Genomic DNA, 24,646 nt, shown 5'->3' on the forward strand with positions numbered 1-24,646 from the left:
ACCTTATCCTTGGTGTATATCACCAGGTTCCTGTCGCTCTGCAGAATGACGTGGTCTGAGTCTTTTCCATCAGTCTTAGTTGCCCAAATCGGTGCCCATTGTACAGAACAAAGTTGCCATCCTCCTGAAAAAATGTAAAAAAATAATTGTATTTAAAAAAACACACTAGACTTAGACCCAGTCCACAAAACTATGACAATGGCATTCTATTTTGTTCATTTTAAATAATTTGTTCTAGATTCTTGATCACCCAGGGATGTGGTATTGGTTTTATTAACTGAAAAGCCACTGTGCTTCATTGGAATATCATTTTAAAGAAGCCAACAAAGATCATTTTGCAATTGTAGTGCTTGGCCTCCTTTTTATTGTATTGTTCTAAACCAGGCATGCCCAAACTGTGGGTCTGGGGACAAATACGGCCCTCACACCAATTTTTCTTGGCCTTCAAGCTTCCAGGTGAATTGGCCAATATTATTTTAAACAATGCTTTTTACTGTACATTTCTGAAAATCTACTTTAACAAGCCCATATCAAATATTTAAGGCATCAATAAAGGTCTCGTGGTTCAGTCTAACTTGTAATAATGCAGATTTGAAGTATTCACTGTATTGGCACCCAGTCTATGGCCCTCAATCGGCCCTCAGCTTTGTCTGTGTTTTTATATGTGGCCCTTAATGAGAAAAGTTTGGACACCCCTGTTCTAAACACTTATTATGTACTTAATTTTTTTTTTGACATGCTGAATTAACCATATCTTAATGCACACATATGTATGGATTTCAGACAAGTTATACCATTCATGTACCACAATGAATGTAGATCATGTATAATCAGGCCAAAGTCTGTGCTCAGTTGTGCTTAGATGGAATATGGATTGGAGCCCTCTCACCTGAAGCACAGCCTTGTAGTTCCCATTGGAACTGAGGAGATAGTCCCCTTTGTATAGCGCCTGGCCAGTGGTGATACATTTTTTATTCATGATTCTGAAAAAGATAAAATAATTTTTCGACATTTAAGTAAAAACGTAAGTAAAAAAGACACGTGAGGAAACATAAAGAGATGTGCCATGGCCCTAACTCAGAGCTTTCACCTGAACAATGGAGCAGTAACTCGTCTTCAGCACTACATGCTTTTACTGTCAGAGGATTGGCTATAGACCTGTCCATTAAATTGCTCTTGTCTAATCAAGAACGACCAGTTGAGATCGTGATCTATCAATTGATTTTTGGCACAGCCCTATTGGTATGTGTTCTATAAAATGATATCTATGTGTAAGAGTAACTGTTTTTGACTGAATGCCCTTATGTTATGACAGAGTGATGGCTAACCATGACCAATAATTGGTAATTTTTCTATTTGTTAAAAGGGGCATGATCCTCCTACTCCTGTTTGCCCATGTGTTATCTTAACTGTATTTCTGTCAAAAAAACATTACTGAAATTGCATGGCTGAATAAAACTAATACAAAAATAAATAAAATTAGTAAATGTACAGTGTCTTACCTGGTACACCTCCAATGTTAGAGTAGCTGATGAGTTTGGGCTGCGGAAGTACAGGATTTTATAAGGGCAAGACATCCTTTCAGTTTGACCTGTTTTGCAACATTATGTTATGACAGAGTGATGGCTAACCATCTCAATATCTTTTTCAATTTTAACCCTTTATTCCCTTTGGAGGAAGCTCTGATCTGACCAGTACCTCACTATCTTTAAAGGAGTGTGGAGATGTACGGCAAACTGGGGTCCAGAGGAGCTCTTGGCACATTCTCTTATGGAGTGGCTGTTTAGTTTCTCCAATGTAACACTCACTGCACTATTCACTACACTGAATGGAATAGACTACATTACTTTGTTTATGGCTTAGGGTTTTGTCCTTTGGGTGAACCAGTTTCTGTCTTAAACTTTTTGTAGATTTGAAATAGACCGGAATCTCAAATTGTCTGAAAATTCTTTGAAGTTCTTCAGATACACCCACTATGTAAGGAAGTTACGCCTATCCTTCTAGGTTCAGATTCCCTGTTGTCCTGTTTTTTAGCTCACTGAGATCTATTGAAAGCCCATTTTGGATATCCACAAGCCGAGAGGGCTTTCTCCACATGTTGTTCCTCCTTCACTTTTCACTCTGTCTGTGGGCACCACTTGAGCTCTGTGTTGTAGAGCAGGGGTCCCCAACCTTTTTTTCACCACGGACCGGAACAATGTAGGTTTTATTTTCACGGACCAGCCTTCTATGCATGGCAGATAAATATGGCAAAAATAAGTTAAGTGCATAAAAAATACAGCTCACCATACCGCTGCATCAGTGGGAGCCCTGCACTTGTTTCTTCTTTCCTTCTTGCTCACGTTTGTTTCTTTCAAAAAACTCTAAATCTTATCTTTTAATTTCTGGTGCTTAGTCTCCATGTGCCAAAACAGTTTCATTGCCTCATTTGTTTTTCCCGCATATTACGCAGAGCGTAATGACAAACCCATATTTTAAGTAGGACTCCAGGTATTGTCTGTTACATTTAGCTTTCTTTTTTTTTGGAGGTCATAGTCTCCTCTTCTGGCTCCTCAGTTGGCCTTTTCCCCTTTGTTAAAAAGCACTCCAAAGACTTTTGTTTTGGCTCATTTTCACTAGCTTGTGGCTCTACTTTTGGGTGTCTGATGTGTTAAACGTGATACGTCACCGCAGAGGACAAGAGCAGATAATATACTTGCCACTACATTAAATACATTTCTGTGGCGATTTCCAATTTAGGATTTTCTTTATATATCTACGGACAAGCTTATTAGCGCGTCATGAGGGAAGGGCAAAAGTTACGTCGGAGAAGATGCGGTCGCTGATAAATTATTTGCTGTTTTTGTGCGGCCCGGTAGCAAATGCGTAATGGACCGGTACCGGTCCCTGGCCTGGTGGTTGGGAACCACTGTTGTAGAGTACAGATAACTGCTGCAGTGGATGGTGTGAATCAAACAGCAGGTATTGGTCAGTGTATGTGGGCTTTCTGAAGACTTCTACCTAGAGACACCAGTTCTTTCCTATTGTTACTGCACAATTGCTTAATGCTGTGGATCCAAACATCAAGTTCACATGGGAAGAGCCCAAAGAGAACAAACTGGTCTTCTTAGATTATCACCAGGAAGCATCCGAAACAGATGCTGAGTCACCTCAGCTGGCTTCTCTCAATATGGAGCAGCTTTGACTCTACTCCGAGTTCCTTTCATGTGACTGATAGGCCTGTAGTCCTTTTGTTGTTTGGTATCTTGGTATGGTTTCTTAGTTGACCAAACATTTTATTAGTCACCAAATTATTTCATTTAGGTTATAAAGATTTATATGGGACAACAGCAGCAACAGGAAGGTACACAAAGCTCCTCCCATTTGACAGAACTCCTCACCTTATTTCATCTCTAGCACTGAGTTACCTTTTGGAGGGAACTCTGGTCTGACCAGTACCTCACTATCTTCAAAGCAGTGGTTCGAGGCTTTGAGATGGAGATGTCACATGGACTGGGCTTATACAATGCAAGGTGGGGTTGGAATGCTGCTGTTCTGGACTCCCACAGTAATGCAACGCAGGTGTTTAACTCTGAGAATGCCTTCATGTACGTATTACACAGTAATTAACACATGTCAGCCAGCAGAGACCTTTCTGTTATACTGCGTGCACTACTGCACATGACCTGTAGGGACAACATCCTGTTTTTTTATTAAAGGGCCAGCTCACTTGGCCAAACTAAAATATAAAATAGGCAGAATAAACTGGTCAGAAGACGCCCCACCTGGTATCTTATAGATACCATAAACTATGAATTTAAACATCACTAGATAATAAGAAAACCATCTCAGAAATAAGCCTATAATGAGTTTTAACAGTCCCTTGGGAACCAACTCTAACTTTAGCCTTTGCAATGATACCATCTTCACTCGGAACTGTCTTTATGATTACACCCATTGGCCTCTCATTTCCTCTAGTTCATTTGTCCTTAAGGAGCACAACATCCCCTTGTTTGATGTCGGTCTTCTTATGGTGCCACTTTTGACGAAGTTGAAAGCTTTTGAGATACTCCTTGCGCCATCTGCACTAGAAATTGTCCACAAGGAACTGGACACGCTTCCAGTGGCTTTTGAGCATATCTTTGGGGTTCATATTATCACAGATGAAGGACACAACGTGTGTTTTTTGTGTTAGCAACATAGCAGATGACAGAATGTGGGGATGCTCAGGATCTGCTGATATTGGAAACATTGGACACATATTTATTATGGCCATGACTTTTGCAAGAAATGTGGTTAAGATTTCATGGCTGAGTTGAACATGACTAGCTTGCAGCATCATGTTATTGAGTATTTGGCGAGCCAAACCAATCATCCGTTCCCATACTCCTCCCATATGAGAAGAATGGGGTAGGTTGAAGATCCAGGTACACTTCTAATCCTGCAGAAAGTGCTGTATTTTGTCCTTTTTTGGTGTGTCAGTCATTTCTTTGTGCGCACCAATGAGGTTAGTACCGCATTACAAGCACAGCTGTTTAGCAGGATGCAAAGAAACACCTCAGTGCGTTGATGAAACTTGAAGAGCTCATCTCCTCTACTACTTCAACGTAGACGGCTCTTGTGCATAAACATGTGAATAGTATTGTCCCCCTCTTGTTTGCCTCCCATGGGCCAAACATGTCCATACCCACATAAGAAAAGGAGGGCTCTGTTTGAAGTCTATCTATAGGTAAGTTGCTCATCAATTGCTCTTCAAACTTCCCTCTCAGTTTATTACATGTCACACATTTGCTTATGACCTTTCCAATGCATCTTTTTCTCCTACAATCCACAAACCACTCTCTCGGACAGCACCCTCGGTAAAATGCCTCACTTGATGATTCGCTTTTTCATGGTGGGGCGCACAAGGAGGGTAGTAATGTGGTGACTGCCTGGTAAGATTATAGGGTTAGTTTCTTTTACTCCCAGCCCAGTACGGCTAATAAGACCACTGACTCTCAACAACGTGTCATCTCCAATGAGGGGGTTGAGCTTTATGAGCTATGTCCGTTGTCTTTGTGCTAGACAAACCTGAGTACATCTCTGCAGTCCTTACGCACCAGGAAGCAATAGAACATCTGTTGGATGTCTGAGGTGACTGTGTCTGCATGCTTCCTGAACCTGACAAGCACCCCTAATAAACTATTGGTTAGATTAGGCCTTGATAGAAGTGCAGTGTTGAGTGACATACCTTCAAACTGCACACAGGAATCAAATACCACTCGTATCTGTGATAGCTTTTGTCTGTGGTATACTCCAAAATAGGGCAAGTACCAGTATTCCTTGCCTTCTTGTACTGGGGGTGCAAGCTCTGCGTGTCTATGTAACAGAGATGAAATGGTATTTGATTCGACTTGTCATTACCTTTAATTGAGCTTGCATTGTAATTGAGTAGGGCCCTCTTGTGGTGACCAGTAGTGATAAGTGCCCCTGGCATCGCGAGCACATTGCCAGTTGATGATGTGTTTTTCTGTTTAATTATTGATTATATAATGACTGCCTAAGTGTACACATTCTTTGCGTAATCTGGGACATTTATGAGCTAATATTTGCACAACATATGAGTTATTACACAGTAATGGACTGTTACACATGTCGTGATAGAAGCTAACTTTTGGATGCTAATGTGACTTGTTACCCTTGTAGAGTGCTGCTCTTCGCGTTGAGCTGTGGTTTCCTGGCCATTATTTATGTTGGCTATACAGGTACATTTTATGTAATTTTATTGTAAAGCATTATCAATTAATTGTTTTATACATGGCCAGTTGATGAGAGTCGGGCACAAGAGAACTGCTCTCCGTGTTGAGCCATGGTTTCCTGACCAGTATTTATGTTGGCTATACAGATTAAACTACGGAGAATCACACAACGCAGATAAACTGTACAACAATCAAGGACAAACACCAACGGGTAGTTCCAGCAACCAAGCTGGACTTTTGCACGGCCAAGTTCAGCGCGGTTATATCTATTGTCCAACATTTTCTGCATAAAGTCTTCATTTCAGGGTTTTTGTTTTGAGTTTGTTCAAGTGACTTGAGGCGGCTAATCATGTACTGGTGATTGTTTGGCAGCAGTGCACTTGGCTGACAAAATGGTAGCGGAGATACCCAGCTTTGTGATTCGTCCTGGAAACACTCATTGTCCGTTATTTTGAGCAACAGCAGTTCATCCATTGAAGGTGCAAGCCTGTTGTCGTCTTTGGTCTGGCAGAACACATTGTTTCCCACACTTTAGTTTTGTGTGTTGCCTTTCATGTTTGTGTCACTGAGCCTTATTTGTCTGTTTGAGAGACTGGTGTGTGGCTTGACAGTAAAGTGATTTTCACAGGAATTTCCTCTCATTTACTGGGAATCATGTAGCACTCAATCAATATGGACAGGAGTATAACGAGAGAGTCATCTATGGCCTCTGTTACGTAACCATAGGCTCTTCGGCTCAAAAGTGAGGCCTGTACCACTGCATGTCTGGAGGGTGTAGGAAGCCGCATTACCATTGACTTTGAACATATCAAAAACTCGCTGGAGTCATTGGCAGGGTAGACGTTAACCAGACATATTTTTGAACATGACTTCCCAGAGAAACCCTCCCCAAATACTTCAGTGCGACTCGAAATGACTGCTGCCTCCTGTTCTTCGTGTTTCTCCCCGCCGTGCTCGGCTGGAGGTTAGGTAGAATTTGGAGAAGCGAGGAGCATGAAGTCTCTGCATTGCTGTAAGGCATGTGGTTTGTTATGCACAGGACAGTGTTTATCGCGTCCTTCAGTGGGTGGGGCTGTGACATTAGTTTTGTGCACTGAAACAGTTCTGCGATTATTACTGTTGCTCTCTCCATACCTGTCCTTTTTAACTCCAGAGGTGGATGGTGGCAGCAGATTGAAGCTCGGGTCATTGCTTGCCTGTTACTGTCACTGTTACCCAGCTAGTCATTGCTGTCACTCCCGTCCCAAACAATCCTGCACTCCAACCTTCTTTTGAGATGATTGCACCTGGACCTGTTTCAGAACCTCCGGGTAGGTGCATCTAAATGCTATGGAAGAGACCCTGAAAGATGTAATCCATTTTTGGCCAACTGCTCCACTCTCTGCCCTACAGCCTCACACATTCACCACTGAGACAGCCAAATTGTCATTTGCCATCAATCGTCTTACAGAAAGGGTGCGGCTGTTTGGAACTGCTGAGTGGGAGACAGCTGCCTGTGCCTCCTTTGATGCATATGCTTAGAGAACTCCACAAGGTGTTCAGAGCCACATCCTCTGCACCTGGTGCAGCTGGTGGTCTATCTTGTTCCTCTTCCAGCACCCATACCAGCTAATGCTCTAAACTGCAGACTTTTAAATTCCATAACTCATCGTACTGTCCTTGTTCTCCTGTTACTGGCTGGAAACCATCATGAGACCATCCAGTTTCACATCCTGAAAACTCTACAGCACCCTGTCATCCTTGGCTTACGTTTGCTTCTCCATCATAACCCCCATATCAACTGGTCTACAGGTTCCATTATTAGATGGAGTTCATATTGTCATTAGATCTGCCTCAACCAAGCCATTCCAACAGTGCTACCTACTGACAACTCTGGTCCTGAACCAGACCTAAGAGGTGTTCCTAAGGAGTGCCATGACCTCCAACAGGTTTTTAGAAAGATCAAGGCATTTATTTTATTTTCACTAAACTTGACCTATACAACGCTTACCATCTCATCCGGATCCGTGAAGGGGACGAGTGGAAGACTATGAGTACCTGGTTATGCCATTCGGTCTCACCAACGCCCCAGCCATATTCCAGGCTCTGGACAACGATGTCCTTCGTGACATGCTAAACAAGTACGTCTTTGTTTACTTTGACAAAATCTTGATCTTCTCTAAGCCCAGGGAAGACACCTTCTCCAAGGTGCCCTGCAAGCGGTCAGCAGAGGGAGATGTAGCCTTCAACACTCTGAAGACCCTCTTCACTACAGCTTCAATCCTTCGAGTTCCAGATCCCAAAAGACAGTTTATGGTTGAAATAGATGCCTCAGAGGTGAGTGTAGGTGCTGTGTTTTTGCAGAAGGAAGTGACAAAAAAGGGGCATCAGAGTCCTTCAGCTGTAACAACTTTCCTTTTGAAATATAGGACCTGATAGTTTCTGGATCTTTGTTTTAATATTTCATGAACTGTCATCTTGTAACTGTCACAATGTATAAATCCCGACCCAGAAGCTGACAACGGAAAACGATTACAAAGTGTTTTTATTGAAGACAGGCTGAGCTGCCACGCCCAGGTAGGTGGAGACACACAACACACAGAAAGGGAGGGGACGAGAGACAAAAATAGGAGGCCATGTTGCAGACTGTGACAGTGACACAGCTGTCTGTCTCTTGCTGTAGTGATCCTTCCAACTCACTCCTGGATAGGCTAGCATAGGTCATGATAATTACTATATTGACTTATTGTTCAATATATGAATATATGATGGAACAATAATTTTAGGTCACTATTTATCGTGTGTACATTTTCTTTGCACTACTGGGATATTGTTGGTTATTTTTGGCTATATGATAAGATCCATAACTTCTATGACTCATTACAGATGCAACCTAAGTATTAAAGCGTTTCATTCTCCTATTTATTGTAAGGGTGTTTGTTTCTGGTGTCAGTGTCAAAGAAGCTGAAATGAATGAATCTGAAATGTAAAGTCAGAAGGATTTATTGAGTCTCATACAAGTAAAGCTGCCACAAAGCAATGCAAAAGTGAATAGCATAGCTATGGGTCTCCAGAAAGAATAGAGGGAAAGCCCTGATGAGTGTGTGTTTACACTTTTTATTGTGTGCATGAGTACGTGTGTGAAGGAGGATCTTTTGGTCAGCAGTGTTATCTTCATGAGCTTCCATGAAATGGCAGGGTCACAGGAACTCACAGTCCTGTCCTTGAGTCCGAGCAACAATGTATTCTATTGTGTTTTATGTGTGTGAAACTTACTGGGTATTCACTGTTGTTAAGTTTAGCATTTGTTCATCTAAAACAAATGCTAAACTTAACTCTTACGGTAGCCAAAATTGTCAACTGTAAGAGTCAAAGAGCCACACGACACACACACACCAATCTTCCAGGCCACTTTATAGGATGCAAGTGTCACAGTTTCTCCATGCTTGTTCAATTGCTTAAACATTTGAGACTGTCTTTTTACCTGGCTTTTCAAGGTGCTCAGTTTGTGCTTGCGTAGTTCAGAACCTTTGGGGAATTCCTTGTCCATATGAGCCTGGAGAGAGCTAAAATGACGCTGAAGATTTGAAGCCTTGAAATGTGATATTGTAGTATTGCAGATTAAACAGAGTGATTTGCCATTCCGTTCAATAAAAAAGTAAGCATCTTCCCATTCTTCCAGAAATGTCCCGTGTTCATCCTCATATTTTCGTTTAGTTTTGCATTTTGCCATTTTGATGACGAGGGTAACAGTCTGCACGTGCATGAAATGTTTACTTATTTTCGCGGCATTAGACATAACCCGCGCAGATAAATAGCGGTCACGTGTCAGACGCAGCATAAAAAAAGTTGATAAATCAGTTTTTATATATTGTTTATTGTTTGTTTTAATAAGCCCTGGTGGATTTGAATGTGTTTTAAGAGAGAAAAAAATAAGTGAAACATGAAACGATGCAAAGAGCCATAGTATATAGAAAATATGATGAGAGGCAAAGAGCCGCATTCCTATGGGTAGAGAGCCGCATGCGGCTTGAGAGCTGCGTGTTCGCCACCCCTGCTTTATACTATCTCATATAACATTCAGCTCAAGCTGTTTTTTTTTTTTTTTAACCATATTATACATTGTATAATAATAACTATTCTATACATTTAGAATAGTTATTTGTGGTATAAGTCTGTTCTTGGGTTGATGCATCAGTGACATAAATTTGATTTAGTATTATCATTTACTGTTTGCATTTTCTTCAGTAAACTCTCGCATTTCAAAATTTGTTACCATGATCTACTCCTGAAGATAATACTCACAAGGAGGATCCGGGTAATCCATTCATGAGTTTCAGGCATAAAGTATCCTTCCTGATTTGAAGGATTTGGTTGCAGTACTGCAATTGAAATCAAAATCCATCTTTTGAATGGGGAATTTCTTAATGTTTACGTCATTACGAGATCCAAGTTGTGACCTCTGTGGGCGACTGAAATGCATGAAAGTCATGAGTTCCAATTTACTAATATGTATGTTCTGACCGAGCTCAGTCACTTTTCCCACATGGAGGTAATACCATCCTAGTGCTGAGTGCAGGTGGGTCGACTGTTTGTCTAGAGGAGGACAGGAGAGGAGATAGAGAGGCTGAGGAGGCCTATGGTTCTGCTGTTGTGGTGGTGTAAGGGTGGGGGAAGTTTTAATGGTTCTAACTGGCTGACTGATTTGGTACAAAAAACAGCCTTTACTGTATTAATGCTTCAACCTGCCCCTGTGGGTCCCTTTGTATCCCTGCAGCGGTCCCCTTCCCCCTGGCCCACCGGCTCACTATGAAGGAGGTGTTTGATGCAGAGGGTCGGCCGCGGGTGGACCTGCTCAAAGCCCACCTGACCAAAGAGGGCCGTCTGGAGGAGACTGTGGCACTGCGCATCATCGACGAGGGGGCAGCCATCTTGAGACAGGAGCGCACCATGTTGGACATCGAGGCGCCGGTCACAGGTGAGATTCAGATAATATAATTACAGTGGCAAACTATACCCTTCTGAGCTTCCACATAACAATTTTCCATTAATATACAAAAGAATGATACAAAACTGTACACAACAAACCTGATGCAGTGTGCAGTAGTTTCATTAGCGGGATTTCACACTGATAGTGTTTTGATAGCAGTCTGAAGCGGCAAGTGATTAAGCACAAAGAACAAAGGGAGAGGAGGCTTAGAGCATCAAAAAGCTTATAAAACATGTTCATATGTTGTTTTAGGCAAATATAGCATTTTTTAAACAATAAAACATGGTGATCTAAATATATTATGTTTTAGCAGTTAGTACTAGCAGCAGTATAATAATAATATACTGCTAATAATAATAATAACAATGATAATAATAACAACAACAATAATAATAATAATAATAATAACAATAATAACAATAACAATAACAATAATAATAATAATAATACCCCATAGAAGTAAAATACCCCCTCTTTAAAGACAATGATCATAAGACTGCAAACCTCCACACTGCAACAGCTGAAACCTCCTGAAAGCAGGTGATTGCAATACTGGTAGCCCCACACAGTGCCAGGAGCTATATGATCTTATTTTTAATATATTAAAATATATATTAATATATTAAAATGTAATAATACATATTTATACTTATTTGACAGAAAGATTTGTAGAAACAAGTCTGTTAAAGATTCAATTGATGACCATTGATTTGTGACTAAACTCAAGTCTTGTTGCCTCCTCGTGGCATTTCAAATGGTCTCACATTCATCAGATCATTATTCTTTAAAGATTCTCTCTGATCGCTTTAGCCTTTTGACAATATCTCCACAGGGACAAGCACTGCCATTTCAAATCTAAATTTTACGTCACACTCTGAAAGGAGAGAGTTAAGAGGCAGGTTTGTAAAAGCATAGATTTTAAACTGAGATTATGGAAAGGCAGAGAGACAGACAGGATCCCTAATGTCACTGTAGACAGGTGGAGAAGACATACTCAAGTCAAAATCTGGGTAGGCGTCCTGAGTAGGCCTGTCACGATAACAAAATCTGAAGTGTGATATATAACTGAAGTAAATATAGACGGTAATATTAAAACCAAACCATGAAGTAAAATTTTTCCCAAAAAGAAGTGTACAATATTGTTATGAGCAACACTTCAGTAATTAGTTTGCATCTATAATGAGTCACAGACAGAGGTGGGTAGTACTTGGTAACTTTTTTAAGAAATTGTTCTTTTTAGAGTACTTTTCTAGCAGTATACTTTTATTCCCACTTGAGTCATATTTTTCTTGAAGTAACAGTAGTCTCGAGTAAATTTTTTGTTACTCTTCCCATAGTAAGTAAAAGCTTACTTGAGTTATCATGCAAAATATGATTCAGGGGACAGTTCACAACTTAGGCTAGTTCAGCCTTAACCAAGAACAGATGCTGCTTACTGTAAACAACTAGGGTATGTTAGTTTCAGTGAAGTTAGCTTCAGACAGATTGGCAGTGATTTACAGAAGCCTGTCAGAACTGAGAGCCTCTTGGATGAGAAGCAAAACGTATTCACTCTTTTGGTTCAATTTGCTATAAAACCTACAAAACATATTTGGGATGTTAAATAATATCTTTACTTATTTACAAAAAAAATGTATGTATTTCCACATTATTGTGCAGAAAGGCTAGAAATGCTTCAGATATTTTCTTACACTTTTCACTAAATTGTGTTCTTGAATCTTGAATTTCTTGAGTAAAGTTCAGATATAGCTCCCTCTACAACTGTCTTTTTAATTTGTCCATGTTAATTTCTCTTGCATTATATTTCTGACAGGTCTGTATTGAAAAACAGATGTAGAGTTTCTGCCTCAGCAAACTCCTCTGTACCTCAGCTTTCATTCACACAGGCAGCACATATGTGCCCAAGGCTACAATGACCACATTGATCCAGAGAGTTGAATTATATGGATCTTTACAATGCAAATACAGTTTAAAGCAGCATAGAGGTACTCATGGGATTTAGAAAATATAAAAAATCTATATTGAATTATGCCTAATGACTTCTTTAAAAAATGCCAACTTGTTTCAGCTTTACTTGGCCTTCACAAGGGCAAATACAGTAACTGTGATCACACAGTTCAGTCCATTAATGTTTGCAAAATGGTCTTTTTCAGATGTACATGTTTTCATACATGTCACTACTCAATATTTTTCATACAAATCCCCAATAATTCTTCAACAATTATGCAGCAATCACATTTGGCACTTGGCTGATTATTGCTTTAATATTTTGTGTACATTGTGTGTCTCTTCTAGTGTGTGGAGATATTCACGGACAGTTCTTTGACCTGATGAAGCTGTTTGAGGTGGGCGGGTCTCCTGCTAACACGCGGTACCTGTTTTTGGGTGACTACGTGGACCGGGGCTACTTCAGCATCGAGGTCAGTGAATACAACATTACACAACTCTAATGTTTTACTCTGCATATGCTCAAAGCTGTGCCTTGTGATGGCTAAAATCGAAGCCTATTGCACTTGAATGAGTACAGAGTCTATTAGACACTTTAAGGACACAGCCTTGTGATGTGAAGAAGCTACAAACACTAGAAACAATGGTCTAAATTGTAGTGGTCTGGTACTACCAATGCCTTCACAGCCGACAGTTCTGAATGACAGTGCTTCAGCCACATATATATTAGGGGTGGGTTATACGTTATTGGTGATATCAGAGGGGGGTCCTCAGATATTGTTATCGAAACAATATCGAAAATTTTGTCAATATTTGGAACCAATATTTTTTCTGTATAGAATATATATTCTCGAGTGAGGGAAGGATGGAGCATGAGATTGACATGCGAATTGGTGCAGCGTCTGCAGTGATGCCGTCACTGCATCGGTCTGTTGTGGTAAAGAAGGAGCTAAGCCGAAAGGCAAAGCTCTCAATTTATTGGTCAGTCTATGTTCCTACCCTCACCTATGGTCATGAGCTCTGGGTAATGACCAAAAGGACAAGATCATGGATACAAATGGCTGAAATGGGTTTCCTCTGTAGGGTGGCCGGGCGCAGCCTTAGGGATAGGGTGAGGAGCTCGGTCACACAGGAGGAGCTCGGAGTAGAGCCACTGCTCCTCCATGTGGAGAGGAGCCATCTGAGTTGGCTCGGGCATCTGGTCAGGATGCCTCTTGGACGCCTCTCTAGGGAGGTTTTCCGGGCATGTCCCATCGAGAGGAGGCCCTGAGGACATGCTGGAGGGACTATGTTTCTCCTGAACATAGGCCTGAGAATGCCTCGGGGTGTAAGGCTGTATTTAACCATTGTAAACTTTTATTTGTTGATCTTATTTACCCCCTATTACAGGAAGTTGCCTGTTTTGTGCAAGAATTTCCTGGGCAGACTCCAGATCCCCCTGCTTTTGAAATGACCAGATACAAAACCAATTCAAAAGTTCCCAACCTTTTGTTGTCTTGAGTACCCCCTAAGTTAGTTTCTCTAAAACTCAGAATATCCCCTAGCTCAGGTAATGGGCAAATCTTTTTAGCAAACCTAGTGAATTTTGTGAATCTAGAACAAATATGTTATTAGTTATCATTATATTTCTGTTTTTATGATATTGATATCCAAATAAACCTAAATTTTTCAAAATATGAACTACAGTAATTTCAAGTGCCCACGTACCCCTGGTTGAGAAACAAGTGATGTAATGTACAAAGCAGTGGTATGACGGTTCATTATTTAGATTTAGTGTCTCTATAGGACGCAGAGGACAGAGCCAGAGTCAAGGTCAGGTCTGATTGAAGATGTAGGAGGAGCTGAAATATGTAGGAGAGCAAATGTGCATGGAGATACAGAGGGAATATAAAGCTTTGATTACAGGGCTGGCTGGTTAAATGGAACAGTTGAAATTGATGGACCCAACATAAAATTACTGACGGGGTAGGAAATGTTGTGGTCATCTTGTTGGATTTGATTTTGCAGAAGAGGTCAGGAGTCAGGAGTCAGTTTAACTCAATTGATGATCTCAAAACAATCTCATAATACCTCAAACTGTGTTCCAGTCCTTAATAAAGGCATATTATGCATTTGTATTATATTTAATTATACTTTATCACAGTAGATTGTTGTTTTACATGTCGTCCATTATAAACAAAATTTTTTATCTTAAACAGCTCAGTAGTAGAGATAGGACTTCCTGTTCAAAACTGCAGAACTCACTCACTGTAACAAGCAGCAGATTTTCATTTATTGGAATTATGAGCCACATTTAAACTAGTTACTACTAGTTTTTGGTTGCTAAGTTTTATTCATGAAGACCTATTGTGCTTATGTCTGCTATGTAGTTTATAATCTATGACACACAAGAATCATTATGTTATAATTTGCACATGTTAAATTGCATTGTTCATCTGAAAATAATTAATAGACGAAACAAGTCCACTGACTTCTGCTTTAGAAAACTGCAGTACCCAATGGGAACTGATCTTGCTGTAAACATCATCACAACAAAGAACCGTGCAGCTGTCAGCACTTCCGATGGATAGCTGCTCATCATGCTAGCGAGCCACAGATTTATTGTATGAAAATGACTTTGCGGCCCTGCTGACGCACAGTTGTTGGCTGCTGCTCTTGTTAAGTGCTTTATAAAGAAAGCTGGATCGATTGATTAATTTGACATGACACTAGGGAAAGTGTTCCTATGATTTATATTTTTTTCTTATATTGTACCAAATATATTTGAATACATGTATTTTTTGTTATTCAAGCGCTTTGCAAAATTCCAGTTGAAATTTCAAACTTGAGAATTAATTTTTGGAAATTAGTTAAAACACTTAATTAATCCTTATCAGTTAAATCAATAATCAAACATTCTGAATTTGAGTCATTTTAACCCATATTGGTATGAGTATGAGGATCTATAGTTATGAATCTGATGTTGTTTTTGTAACATCTTTCCTCCTGTTTGACCCTTTCAGTGCGTGCTGTATCTGTGGGCTCTGAAAATCCTCTACCCAAAGACGCTGTTTCTTCTGAGAGGGAACCATGAATGTAGACACCTGACCGAATACTTCACCTTCAAACAAGAATGTGAGTACTTGTACTTCATTCACTGCTTACTTATAAAGTGCCAAGCAGAAGCTAATATAATAAATAGACATCTATAACCACAATCAATCAAAGTCATAGTATGTAACATTTTTTACCTAAAAATAGGCTTAAATAAAAGCATATTGTTTTCGTTATGGATGTTTTTGTCACACTGAAAACATCGAAAAAATGTTTCCTTGCTGTGAGCAGGCTTGCACCTCCACAAACTTGACTCTCATTTGGCTTGGAGGAAGACATCCACCTGCTTGTTTCCATGGAAATGTTATTCCTTTAGGCAAGGCAAGGCAAGTTTATTTGTATAGCACAATTCGTACACAAGGTAATTCAAAGTGCTTTACAGAATAAGAAAGACATTACAATCACACAAATCAAAACATAAATAATCACCCAATCTGCAACTCTCTCACCCACTCGTTTGCACCCTGTAAAAACTCTCTCTCACACTCTTTAAACACTGTCTTGCTCAGTTTAAGAACTTTCCCATTACTTTACAAAAAACTTTCCTGTCACTTCTCAAATACTTTCCTGTCACTTTACTATGTCTAATAAAAGTCCATCAGTCCATGTTTCTTTTGTCATCATAAAATTACCATTAAAGGAGAAGAGTGCAGAATAAAAACCTTTCAGTCGTATGCACAGCTAAACAGAACTGTTTTGAGCCTGGATTTAAATATTGTCAAAGTAGAGGCCTGTCTCACATCTTCAGGAAGACTGTTCCAAGTTTTAGCTGCATAAAACTGAAACGCTGATTCCCCATGCTTAGTCCTGACTCTGGGCACCAGCAGGAGGCCGGTCCCTGAAGTCCTCAAATTGCGAAATGGTTCATATGGCACTAACATGTCACAGATATACTTTGGACCTAGGCCATGGAGAGACTTATACACAAGCAGAGCTGCTTTAAAGTCTATTCTTTGAGCTACAGGAAGCCAGTGCAGAGACCTGAGCACAGGACTTATGTGCTCGTACTTCCTGGTTCTAGTCAGGACCTGAGCAGCAGCGTTCTGGATGTACTGCAGCTGTGTTAAGGCTCGCTTGGACTGGAGGTGACTGCTGACATTTTCTCTATGTTTCTGTGGGCCAAAGATGATGACTTCAGTCTTGTCTGAGTTTAGCAGAAGAAAGTTGTTTTGCATCCACACACTGATCTGCTCAATGCAGTGGCAGAGTGAATCCACTGGTCCATATTCACCTGCTGCCAGTGAGATATAGATCTGAGTGTCATCTGCATAGTTGTGGTAAGACACATTATTGCTGCGTATTAACTGGCCTAACGGCAGCATGTAGAGATTGAACAGCAGGGGCCACAGGATTGAACCCTGGGGTACCCCACAGGTCAGGGACATTTTATCTGATATACATTTTCCAGTTTCAACAAAGTACTCCCTGTTTTCTAAATAGGACTTGAACCAGTTTAGTGCAGTACCAGAGATGCCCACCCAGTCCCCTAGTCTCTGTAAGAGGATCCCATGATCCACAGTGTCAAAGGCAGCACTCAGATCTAACAGGATCAAGACTGAGACTTTGCCTGCATCAGTGTTCAGGCGGATGTCATTTGTCACCTTGATAAGAGCAGTGTCAGTGCTGTGGTGGGGTCTAAAACCTGATTGGAAGACATCAAAGGAGTTGTTCATTTCGAGGAAGTTAATAAGTTGTTGGTAAACAACTTTTTCGAGGACTTTGCCTAAAAAAGTCAGATTTGAGAACGGTCGATAATTGTTCAATATTGTGGCATCAAGACTGCTCTTCTTTAGGAGAGGCTTGATAACCGCAGTTTTCAAAGCGCTTAGGAATGTTCCAGATTGAAGTGACATACTAACTATGTGAGTGAGTGGTGATAGCAAACTGTTGAGCACAGACTTTAGAAATTTAGTGGGTAACATATTGAGGCAGCATGTAGATGAACTCAGACTGGTGACAATCTCTTGGACAGTTTTGTCAGTTACAGGTGCAAAGTGAGTCAGCTCTAAGTGTCTAGGTGGGTGCTGGGTTGTTATTTGCGTTGTGGAATTTATGGCATTTTTAATGCCCTGAACCTTGTCATTAAAGAATACTGCAAACTCATTGCACTTAGATAGTGGATAGTGGAAATTAGTTCTAACGGCAGTGGAGCTGGGGGGTTTGTTAATCTGTTTACCGTTGCAAACAGGACATGAGAGTTGTTACTACAACTTCCAATAATGTCAGAAAAATACCTTTGCCTTGTTCTACATAAACTGTGGTTGTACATATACATCTTTTCTCTGTAATCTCATAATGAATCTGGAGCTTTGACTCGGCCCTCCGGCACTCCCTTTTCTGTGTCCTGACCAAGTCATCATTCCTCCATGGCGCTTTCTGCTTATCTTTAACCATTTTAACCTTCATTGGGGCACTGACATGCTGAGTCAGACCAAAGGTTTCAAGGACAGAACTGAGCCCTTTAGCGTTTCTGTCAAACACATTATCCACATGTACATTAAAATCACCTGTAATGACTAAACCATCAAAGTCTGTGCATACGACTGAAACCATCTCAGTAAAATCATCAATAAAACTCAGACAGTTTGTATATGACTAAGTAGAGTATGGAGGGGGATTGTTTTAGCTCCATTTTAAATGAAACATACTCAAAAGATGAAAACACCCCAAATGACAATCTGTGAGTAACTAAATTATCTCTAAAAAAAAATGCACACACACCTCCACCCTTTTTGTTTACTTGTGTTTCAGATTCAAATTTGAAGTTGGGTGGAGTTGATTCCACTAGAACTGCATTACCTGTGTTTTTGTCAAGCCATGTTTCGGTTAAAAACATAATGTCAAGACTAAAAGAAGAAATAAAATCATTAATTAAAAAGGACTTGTTACATAAAGATCTGACATTGAGCACAGCAAGTTTCAGATTAGTTTCAGTAGGACTGGATGTTATCATCTTACAGGGAATGTAAACTAAATGTCTCTGATTGGACAGTTTAACTGTCCTTCTGTTAATCAGTCTACGTGTTGTAACTGTAGATATAGCTCCATCTGTGTGTCCTAGCTCTTGTTGATAACAGTTCTGGGGGAAGGCAGGGAAGGGCGAGGAGGGGGGAGTTTGGGTGAGGGACCACGTGAGAGAGCAGGGGGGAAGGGGGGAGGGGGTGAGGGACCAGGTGAGGGCCGAGGAGGCGGAGCAGGGGGGAGTTTGGGTGAAAGACGAAATTGTTGGATAGGTGGGTACGGGGAAGAGTTCAGCATAGTTGATGCCAGAACTCTCGATCGCTCTATATTAGGTGTGAGGGGACCCATCTTAATTCCTGATCTGATGAGACTTTCTAGATGGTCGGGAAGGGCCATCTGAAGGTGGGGAGGAAAAGGAGAGTGAGGAGTCCCTAGAGGGAGTAGATGTAGCGAAGGGGACCCAGGGCTGGTCTGTGGGCAGGGGAGGTGATGTGGGTGCTGCTGCGACTGAAACCTCTGCTGGGGCTGTCACAGACAGGTTCAAGGCCTGTGATGTGGGCCCTGAGGGAAGTGACGCAGGAGATGCATCCTTCACTTTTGAATCCTTTGCTGGGGGAGATGGTTGTGCTGCTGGTCGTGAGTCCTTCGCTGGAGGAGGTGGTGGTTGTAGTTGTGGTGCTGCTGCTGGTGCTGACACATTGGCTTGGTCTCTGGCTGGCGAAGCAAGGATGCTTCTCTCATTCCTCTTTTCTCTCACTGGCCCAGGACCCTGTCCAGGCCGGTTTCTCAGAGCGTGGAGGAGGTTATCCGTCAACACTCTCACTCCACCTCTGCTCAGGTGCGGGCCATTTCCCTTGAACAGGTCCTCTTGTTTCCAGAATAGATCAAAGTTCTCAATGTAGTGCAGTCCTCTGGCTGCACATTTGTTGAACAGCCATGTGTTCAGCTGAAGCAGCTGAAATTTGTTCATCTTCCTTCTGTCTATGGTAGGAAGAGGTCCACTGATGAAAGTCTTAACCTCCACTTTATCAAGCTCCTCAAATAATTCAATGAAATGCTTTTTCAAGATTTTTTCTGATTCATTCTGGTGTCAACTGCACCCACATGCACAATCAGCTGTTTAGCTCCTTGGTATGTTGACAAAACTTTTGGGAGGAGTTTTGTAATCTCAGAGACAGTGTGACTGGGATACGAGCAAGTTTGGATTCCTCTGTGAGTCACATCTCTGATAGCACCGTCTCCTAGCAGCAGCGTATCTCTGACCTTGACGTTTGGCACAGACCGCCTGTCTGCCGCCGCTCTTTTGCCAACTTCATTGCTCTTGTTTTGTGACAAAAATCCATTTTCCGTTTGTATATTAACATCAACATCAGTCTGTGACAGTGGTAAAAATCTGTTTGTCAGCTGTATTTTGGGTGATGTAACTATATTAGCATTGTCTCTTATCACTTGTTGCGTTGGCTTGAAATTCTTGTCTTTACAAAGTTTTGGAAAAGACACCGTATCACTCAGGTTTAAGTTGAAAGTAACAGTTTTTTCACTCTCTTCTCTGAAAGTAACTGTAGGCTGCTTACCGCTGGAAGTCACAGGGAGGGTTCGGTGAAGTCCTTTTTCAGATTCTAAAACAAATATCTGTGCTTGTAGCTCAATAATTTGTTGTTGATAGTTCCGACAGCGTTCACAGAAAGAATTTCTTTTGTTTCTTCCTCCGGACATGTTGGTGGCTCGTCAAAAATTTTGTTAAAAATATAAAAATGGTTTAAAAATCTTGGTTTACTTAAGAGAAAATCATAACTAAACAAATCTCCCAGCGATGGAAGAGGTAAAATGATTAAAAAAGCAAAGTAAGGAGGAAGCAGCAGGAACAAGCAAGGTTTGTGTCTGCACTCTTCAGAAGCAGGAAGCAGACACGCTATAATATTCCACAGTATGCCATAAAACATATCCATCTCCACTGAAAATGTTTTGAAGTATGCTTTTTTCCCAAGATCTTTATTAAGTTTCGTTTCTTTTGTAATGAACATACACAGGAACAACAGAACACAGACCTGACAATAATCCCAAGAGTAAAAGTCAACAGTCAAGGTCGCATATGCACATCCTATTTATCAGTTTTTGCCGATATGGCATTGAATATGGTTTTAACTTTCTATTTCCTTGTAGTGTCTCAACAGGGACACTACTCTGTTGAGGTCTGTTTTCAACTAGTTTTATTAGTGGACGTGGACAATAATCAGAACATATTTAGACTATCCCATAGAAATTTGTCATAAAGGTTCAATATTGAGCAAAACTGACATTTAGCCATGTTATAATGTTGTTACCTCTTCAGAAAAATACCTAGATTTGAATTATGTTTCATTCACACATGTTTGAGAAACCTTTTATGATTAGTCTATCTGTATCTCCAAAACTCAAAATGTTCTTTTCCACCTTGTAATCTCATGAAGCTGTAGATTTCAAATTAACATCTAACTTTTACCTTTTGTTCAGTAGAGATTGGCAGTTCAAGGGATGACGTTTTCCAAATGGTGAAGGTGTATGGAGTTTCAAAACCCAGTGGAACACTTCCTGTATCACTACATAACATCACATGGTGGAACGAGCAGGATTTATGTGTTAAACATGTATGAATGAAACAAAACCTCAGGTATATTTTAGATGAGGAAACAACATAATAACATAGATCAGAAAATAGCATAATATGGAACCATTAAAATATAGTTGTTAAAATTTAAGTTTCAGACAAATGGACTAAAATTACCTTCAAAGGTGCAAAGATATACTGCTATTTGTAAGATTGTAATTCAGTTCATTCTAGAAGACAGTGTGTCTGGTTCATAAGGTAAAGTAAACATAACATTTCTATTTTTAATCATTTTTAATTTTAATCATCTCTTTTTGCAGCATTTTGAGTTTTTAAAATTGTATTTTATTTTCAATTAACCCAGTGTTCAAATTTTGCTCAAATTTTGTCTTGAAAGTGTGGCACTTACAATAATATACGTATATGTACATGTTCACCACAACAAAACAGTTTGATTTTTGCACATTGAACTATGAATTTATAAACTAATACAGGAATCACATGCATGTCAGATCACGTTTATAAGTCTTAACTACTCATTAATACATGAGACTACGGTGGCTCCCATAGACTAAAATTCTGCCCCATAGTCTAAAATTAACATGGACTATATTGGCATAGTAAAATTAGACTTTGTTGCTCATTGTATGATTATAAAATAAATAAAAAAAACACAACACTGGTCAAAAAATACTTGTTAAAGATTAAATATAGGCAGTATGTGACATTTATACTGCAACAGGTACAGCAACATTTTTTTCATAGAGAAAAGAGGACATTGCAGAGGACATCATCTAAATAACTGCAGTATTTGTGATTGGATAATTGTGCCAACTCTTTTGTTTTTGTTTTTTTACTTGATGTGATATATTCTGCAGATCTAGTCCACACTTTGAAACATGCTTCTTCTGACCCACTTGGCCCACCAGTTGAAAGCCTAGGCCCTCTACATTATAGTAACTCCTCCATAAACCAGGTTATGTCATTACCATCTGCAAAGTCAAACCCCCTCAACACTCTCTCTCTCTCTCTCTCTCTCTCTCTCTCTGCTTCTCGTTGATTAGTAGCACATTAATTTGGCTTGTAATGATTGGCTTAGGGACTAGCTCTTCTGCGTCTGATTGGCCAGGGACCAGGAAGTTGATTTCCCCCGGCACTGGTGCGAATAGTGGTCGGCCTCATTTACCATCTGCTGTGTGTGACTTTGAGGCGCTTCATAAATGTTTCAGGAGCAAGTGGAAAGAGCTGACGACACCTGGATTAGCCATAATGAGTAACACAAGCAGAGTAAACAAGCCCCACTGTACAGCACTGCTTTATAATGATCTGGTACAGTAGGCATAGGCCAGGCTTAATGGAGAAACAAGCTAATCTGTTCAATCCTTGGGTTTCAAAGTGAAAAATTGCCATAGCAATTAACATTTTATTTCAGAATATTTTCTCGATCTTTTGAACGGTGAAAAGTTCAATGGGATCCAGCATATACACTTCTTCAATAGTTAATGTGTTTCTGGTCACTGGTGAATCTCCCCCGGTTCAAATGGCGGTGATTGACAGGTGGATTAATCTGTCATGGTCTGTCTGAATCAAAACTAATTTAATAAAAAATATCACAGGGAACTGGAAGACATTCTGCAGAATCAGTGAGTGAAGCATTAATGTGAGGTGAGATGAATTATTTTTTATTCAAAATTATAGATGACCAATGAGCTCCTTCGTTTCATATACGTTACTGAAATTAACTAATCTGACTTGAGATGTGACAGAGGGAGTGGTGACCAGATTGATATCCCTCTGTATAGAAAATGCAGAGAGATATCATCAAGGATTTGCCAGGCAAGGAGCATGGGATTAATTCATGCAGAAATACATTGTCTGTTCTGTATCTGAGAAATTAACAGGACAAAACAAAGCGTTGAACCTGCTAAAGAGTTCTAGTGAAGCTGCAAAAGCTATTAATCAGAGGTGAGAGAAATTATTCACCCTGAATGACTGCCATTTCTTCTTTATTTGAACAAGAGACTGTAAGTTCTAGTTTTGCTTGTATGATTGCAGACTAACCCTTTGTGTCTGTGTCCTGATTGTGTCCAGGTAAGATCAAGTATTCGGAGCAGGTGTACGACTCATGTATGGAGGCCTTTGACTGCCTGCCCCTCGCTGCTCTCATGAACCAACAATTTCTGTGCGTTCATGGAGGACTCTCCCCTGAAATACACACACTGGACGACATCAAGAAGGTAAAACTAGACACAAACTACATGTGAACAGTATATGACTGTAGCATAGAGCATCAGGGGGGACGGGAATGTGGGGTCCACAGTGACGCGCTGTTGCAAGTGATCATTCGACGTGATGAAGTTTAGGAACAGGGTTATTTTTTAAGTTAGGAAATGGGTTAGGGTTAAGGTTAGCTTTTGGCAAGTGGTTAAGGTTTAGTTAGGTTTGTTAAGTTTGACTTGGTTAAGGTTAGGAACAAGATTATGGTAAAACTGAGGGTAGCAGATGTAACTTTAAAAAACACATTTTTCACCCACTAGCCCACAGTCAAAAATATAACATTTTAGGCCTGTTCATAGCAACAGAAGCTAACACTTTACCATGGCAACCAGAGCTACGTGATCACTTCCGTCTTTCCAGACCTGACTATCTAGCACTAATCCTTTAAAAGTGTGTAAAGAAATGCATTTAAATTATGTGTCTATAATGTGATTTAATAGATTACATAGCATTTTACATAGCATGTTCTGATTACATAGCATTTTAAGGGTCTATACAGTAATGTGATTATTGTGTAGTCTAGATAAAGGTAAAAGTAGTTATCTGCCTTGTAACAAAAATCGTTGGAGTAGTAAGCCTTTTAGTCACAGTAGTGATAATAGTGTAGTGAATGCTCATTCCATTTGCATTGCACTTTACACGTGTGACAGGCCTCTGCATTTTTCATTCGTCCCAGACTTGGTGGTGGTCAGCTTTTTCTATAGTTACCTCTGCCCTGGGGTACACTGACAAAAGTGACCAGCTGTAGCAGTAGTAGTAGTAGTAGTATTGGTAGTAGTAGTAGTAGCAGTAGTAGTGTTTTTGTTGTTGTAGTAGTAGCCATTCATAGTTCTAGTAGTAGTAGTAATAATAATAATATTGGTAATAACAGAAATAGCAGTAAAGTACTCTACAAATCCATGCTGTCTCTGAGCACTGCTGCGGTTCACACCCGGACTGAGCCGTGATGGAGGCGGTGACAGTCACTTCCTGGTCCGAGGCAGCGTTTCCAAGGTGACAGTGGTCACGTGACAGCCGGCTCTGTTGCCGTGGAGACGCTCTGCTCGGCTGACAGCTCTGTTTGTGTTTGTCTCTGCTGTTCGTTTGTACTCTACG

At 40.4% G+C, this 24,646-nt stretch overlaps 2 protein-coding genes across 4 annotated transcripts in view; one reads left to right on the top strand and one right to left on the bottom strand.

Annotated features, from left to right (window-relative positions):
- psd2 (pleckstrin and Sec7 domain containing 2) overlaps window positions 1-24,646 on the bottom strand; it is a 288,837-nt gene that overhangs the window by 189,888 nt on the left and 74,303 nt on the right. The window lies entirely within an intron of this gene.
- Window positions 1-24,646, top strand: part of ppp3cb (protein phosphatase 3, catalytic subunit, beta isozyme) — a 63,491-nt gene that overhangs the window by 20,885 nt on the left and 17,960 nt on the right. For all 3 annotated transcript variants that reach the window (XM_055225094.1, XM_055225096.1, XM_055225095.1), the window contains exons 2-5: window positions 10,474-10,674; window positions 12,982-13,106; window positions 15,636-15,747; window positions 23,366-23,511. In XM_055225094.1, the coding sequence (XP_055081069.1) occupies window positions 10,474-10,674; window positions 12,982-13,106; window positions 15,636-15,747; window positions 23,366-23,511 (584 nt within the window). The remainder of the gene's footprint in view (window positions 1-10,473; window positions 10,675-12,981; window positions 13,107-15,635; window positions 15,748-23,365; window positions 23,512-24,646) is intronic.

This window comes from Periophthalmus magnuspinnatus, chromosome 10 (assembly GCF_009829125.3).
Source record: "Periophthalmus magnuspinnatus isolate fPerMag1 chromosome 10, fPerMag1.2.pri, whole genome shotgun sequence".
NCBI classification, from domain to species: Eukaryota; Metazoa; Chordata; class Actinopteri; order Gobiiformes; family Gobiidae; genus Periophthalmus; species Periophthalmus magnuspinnatus.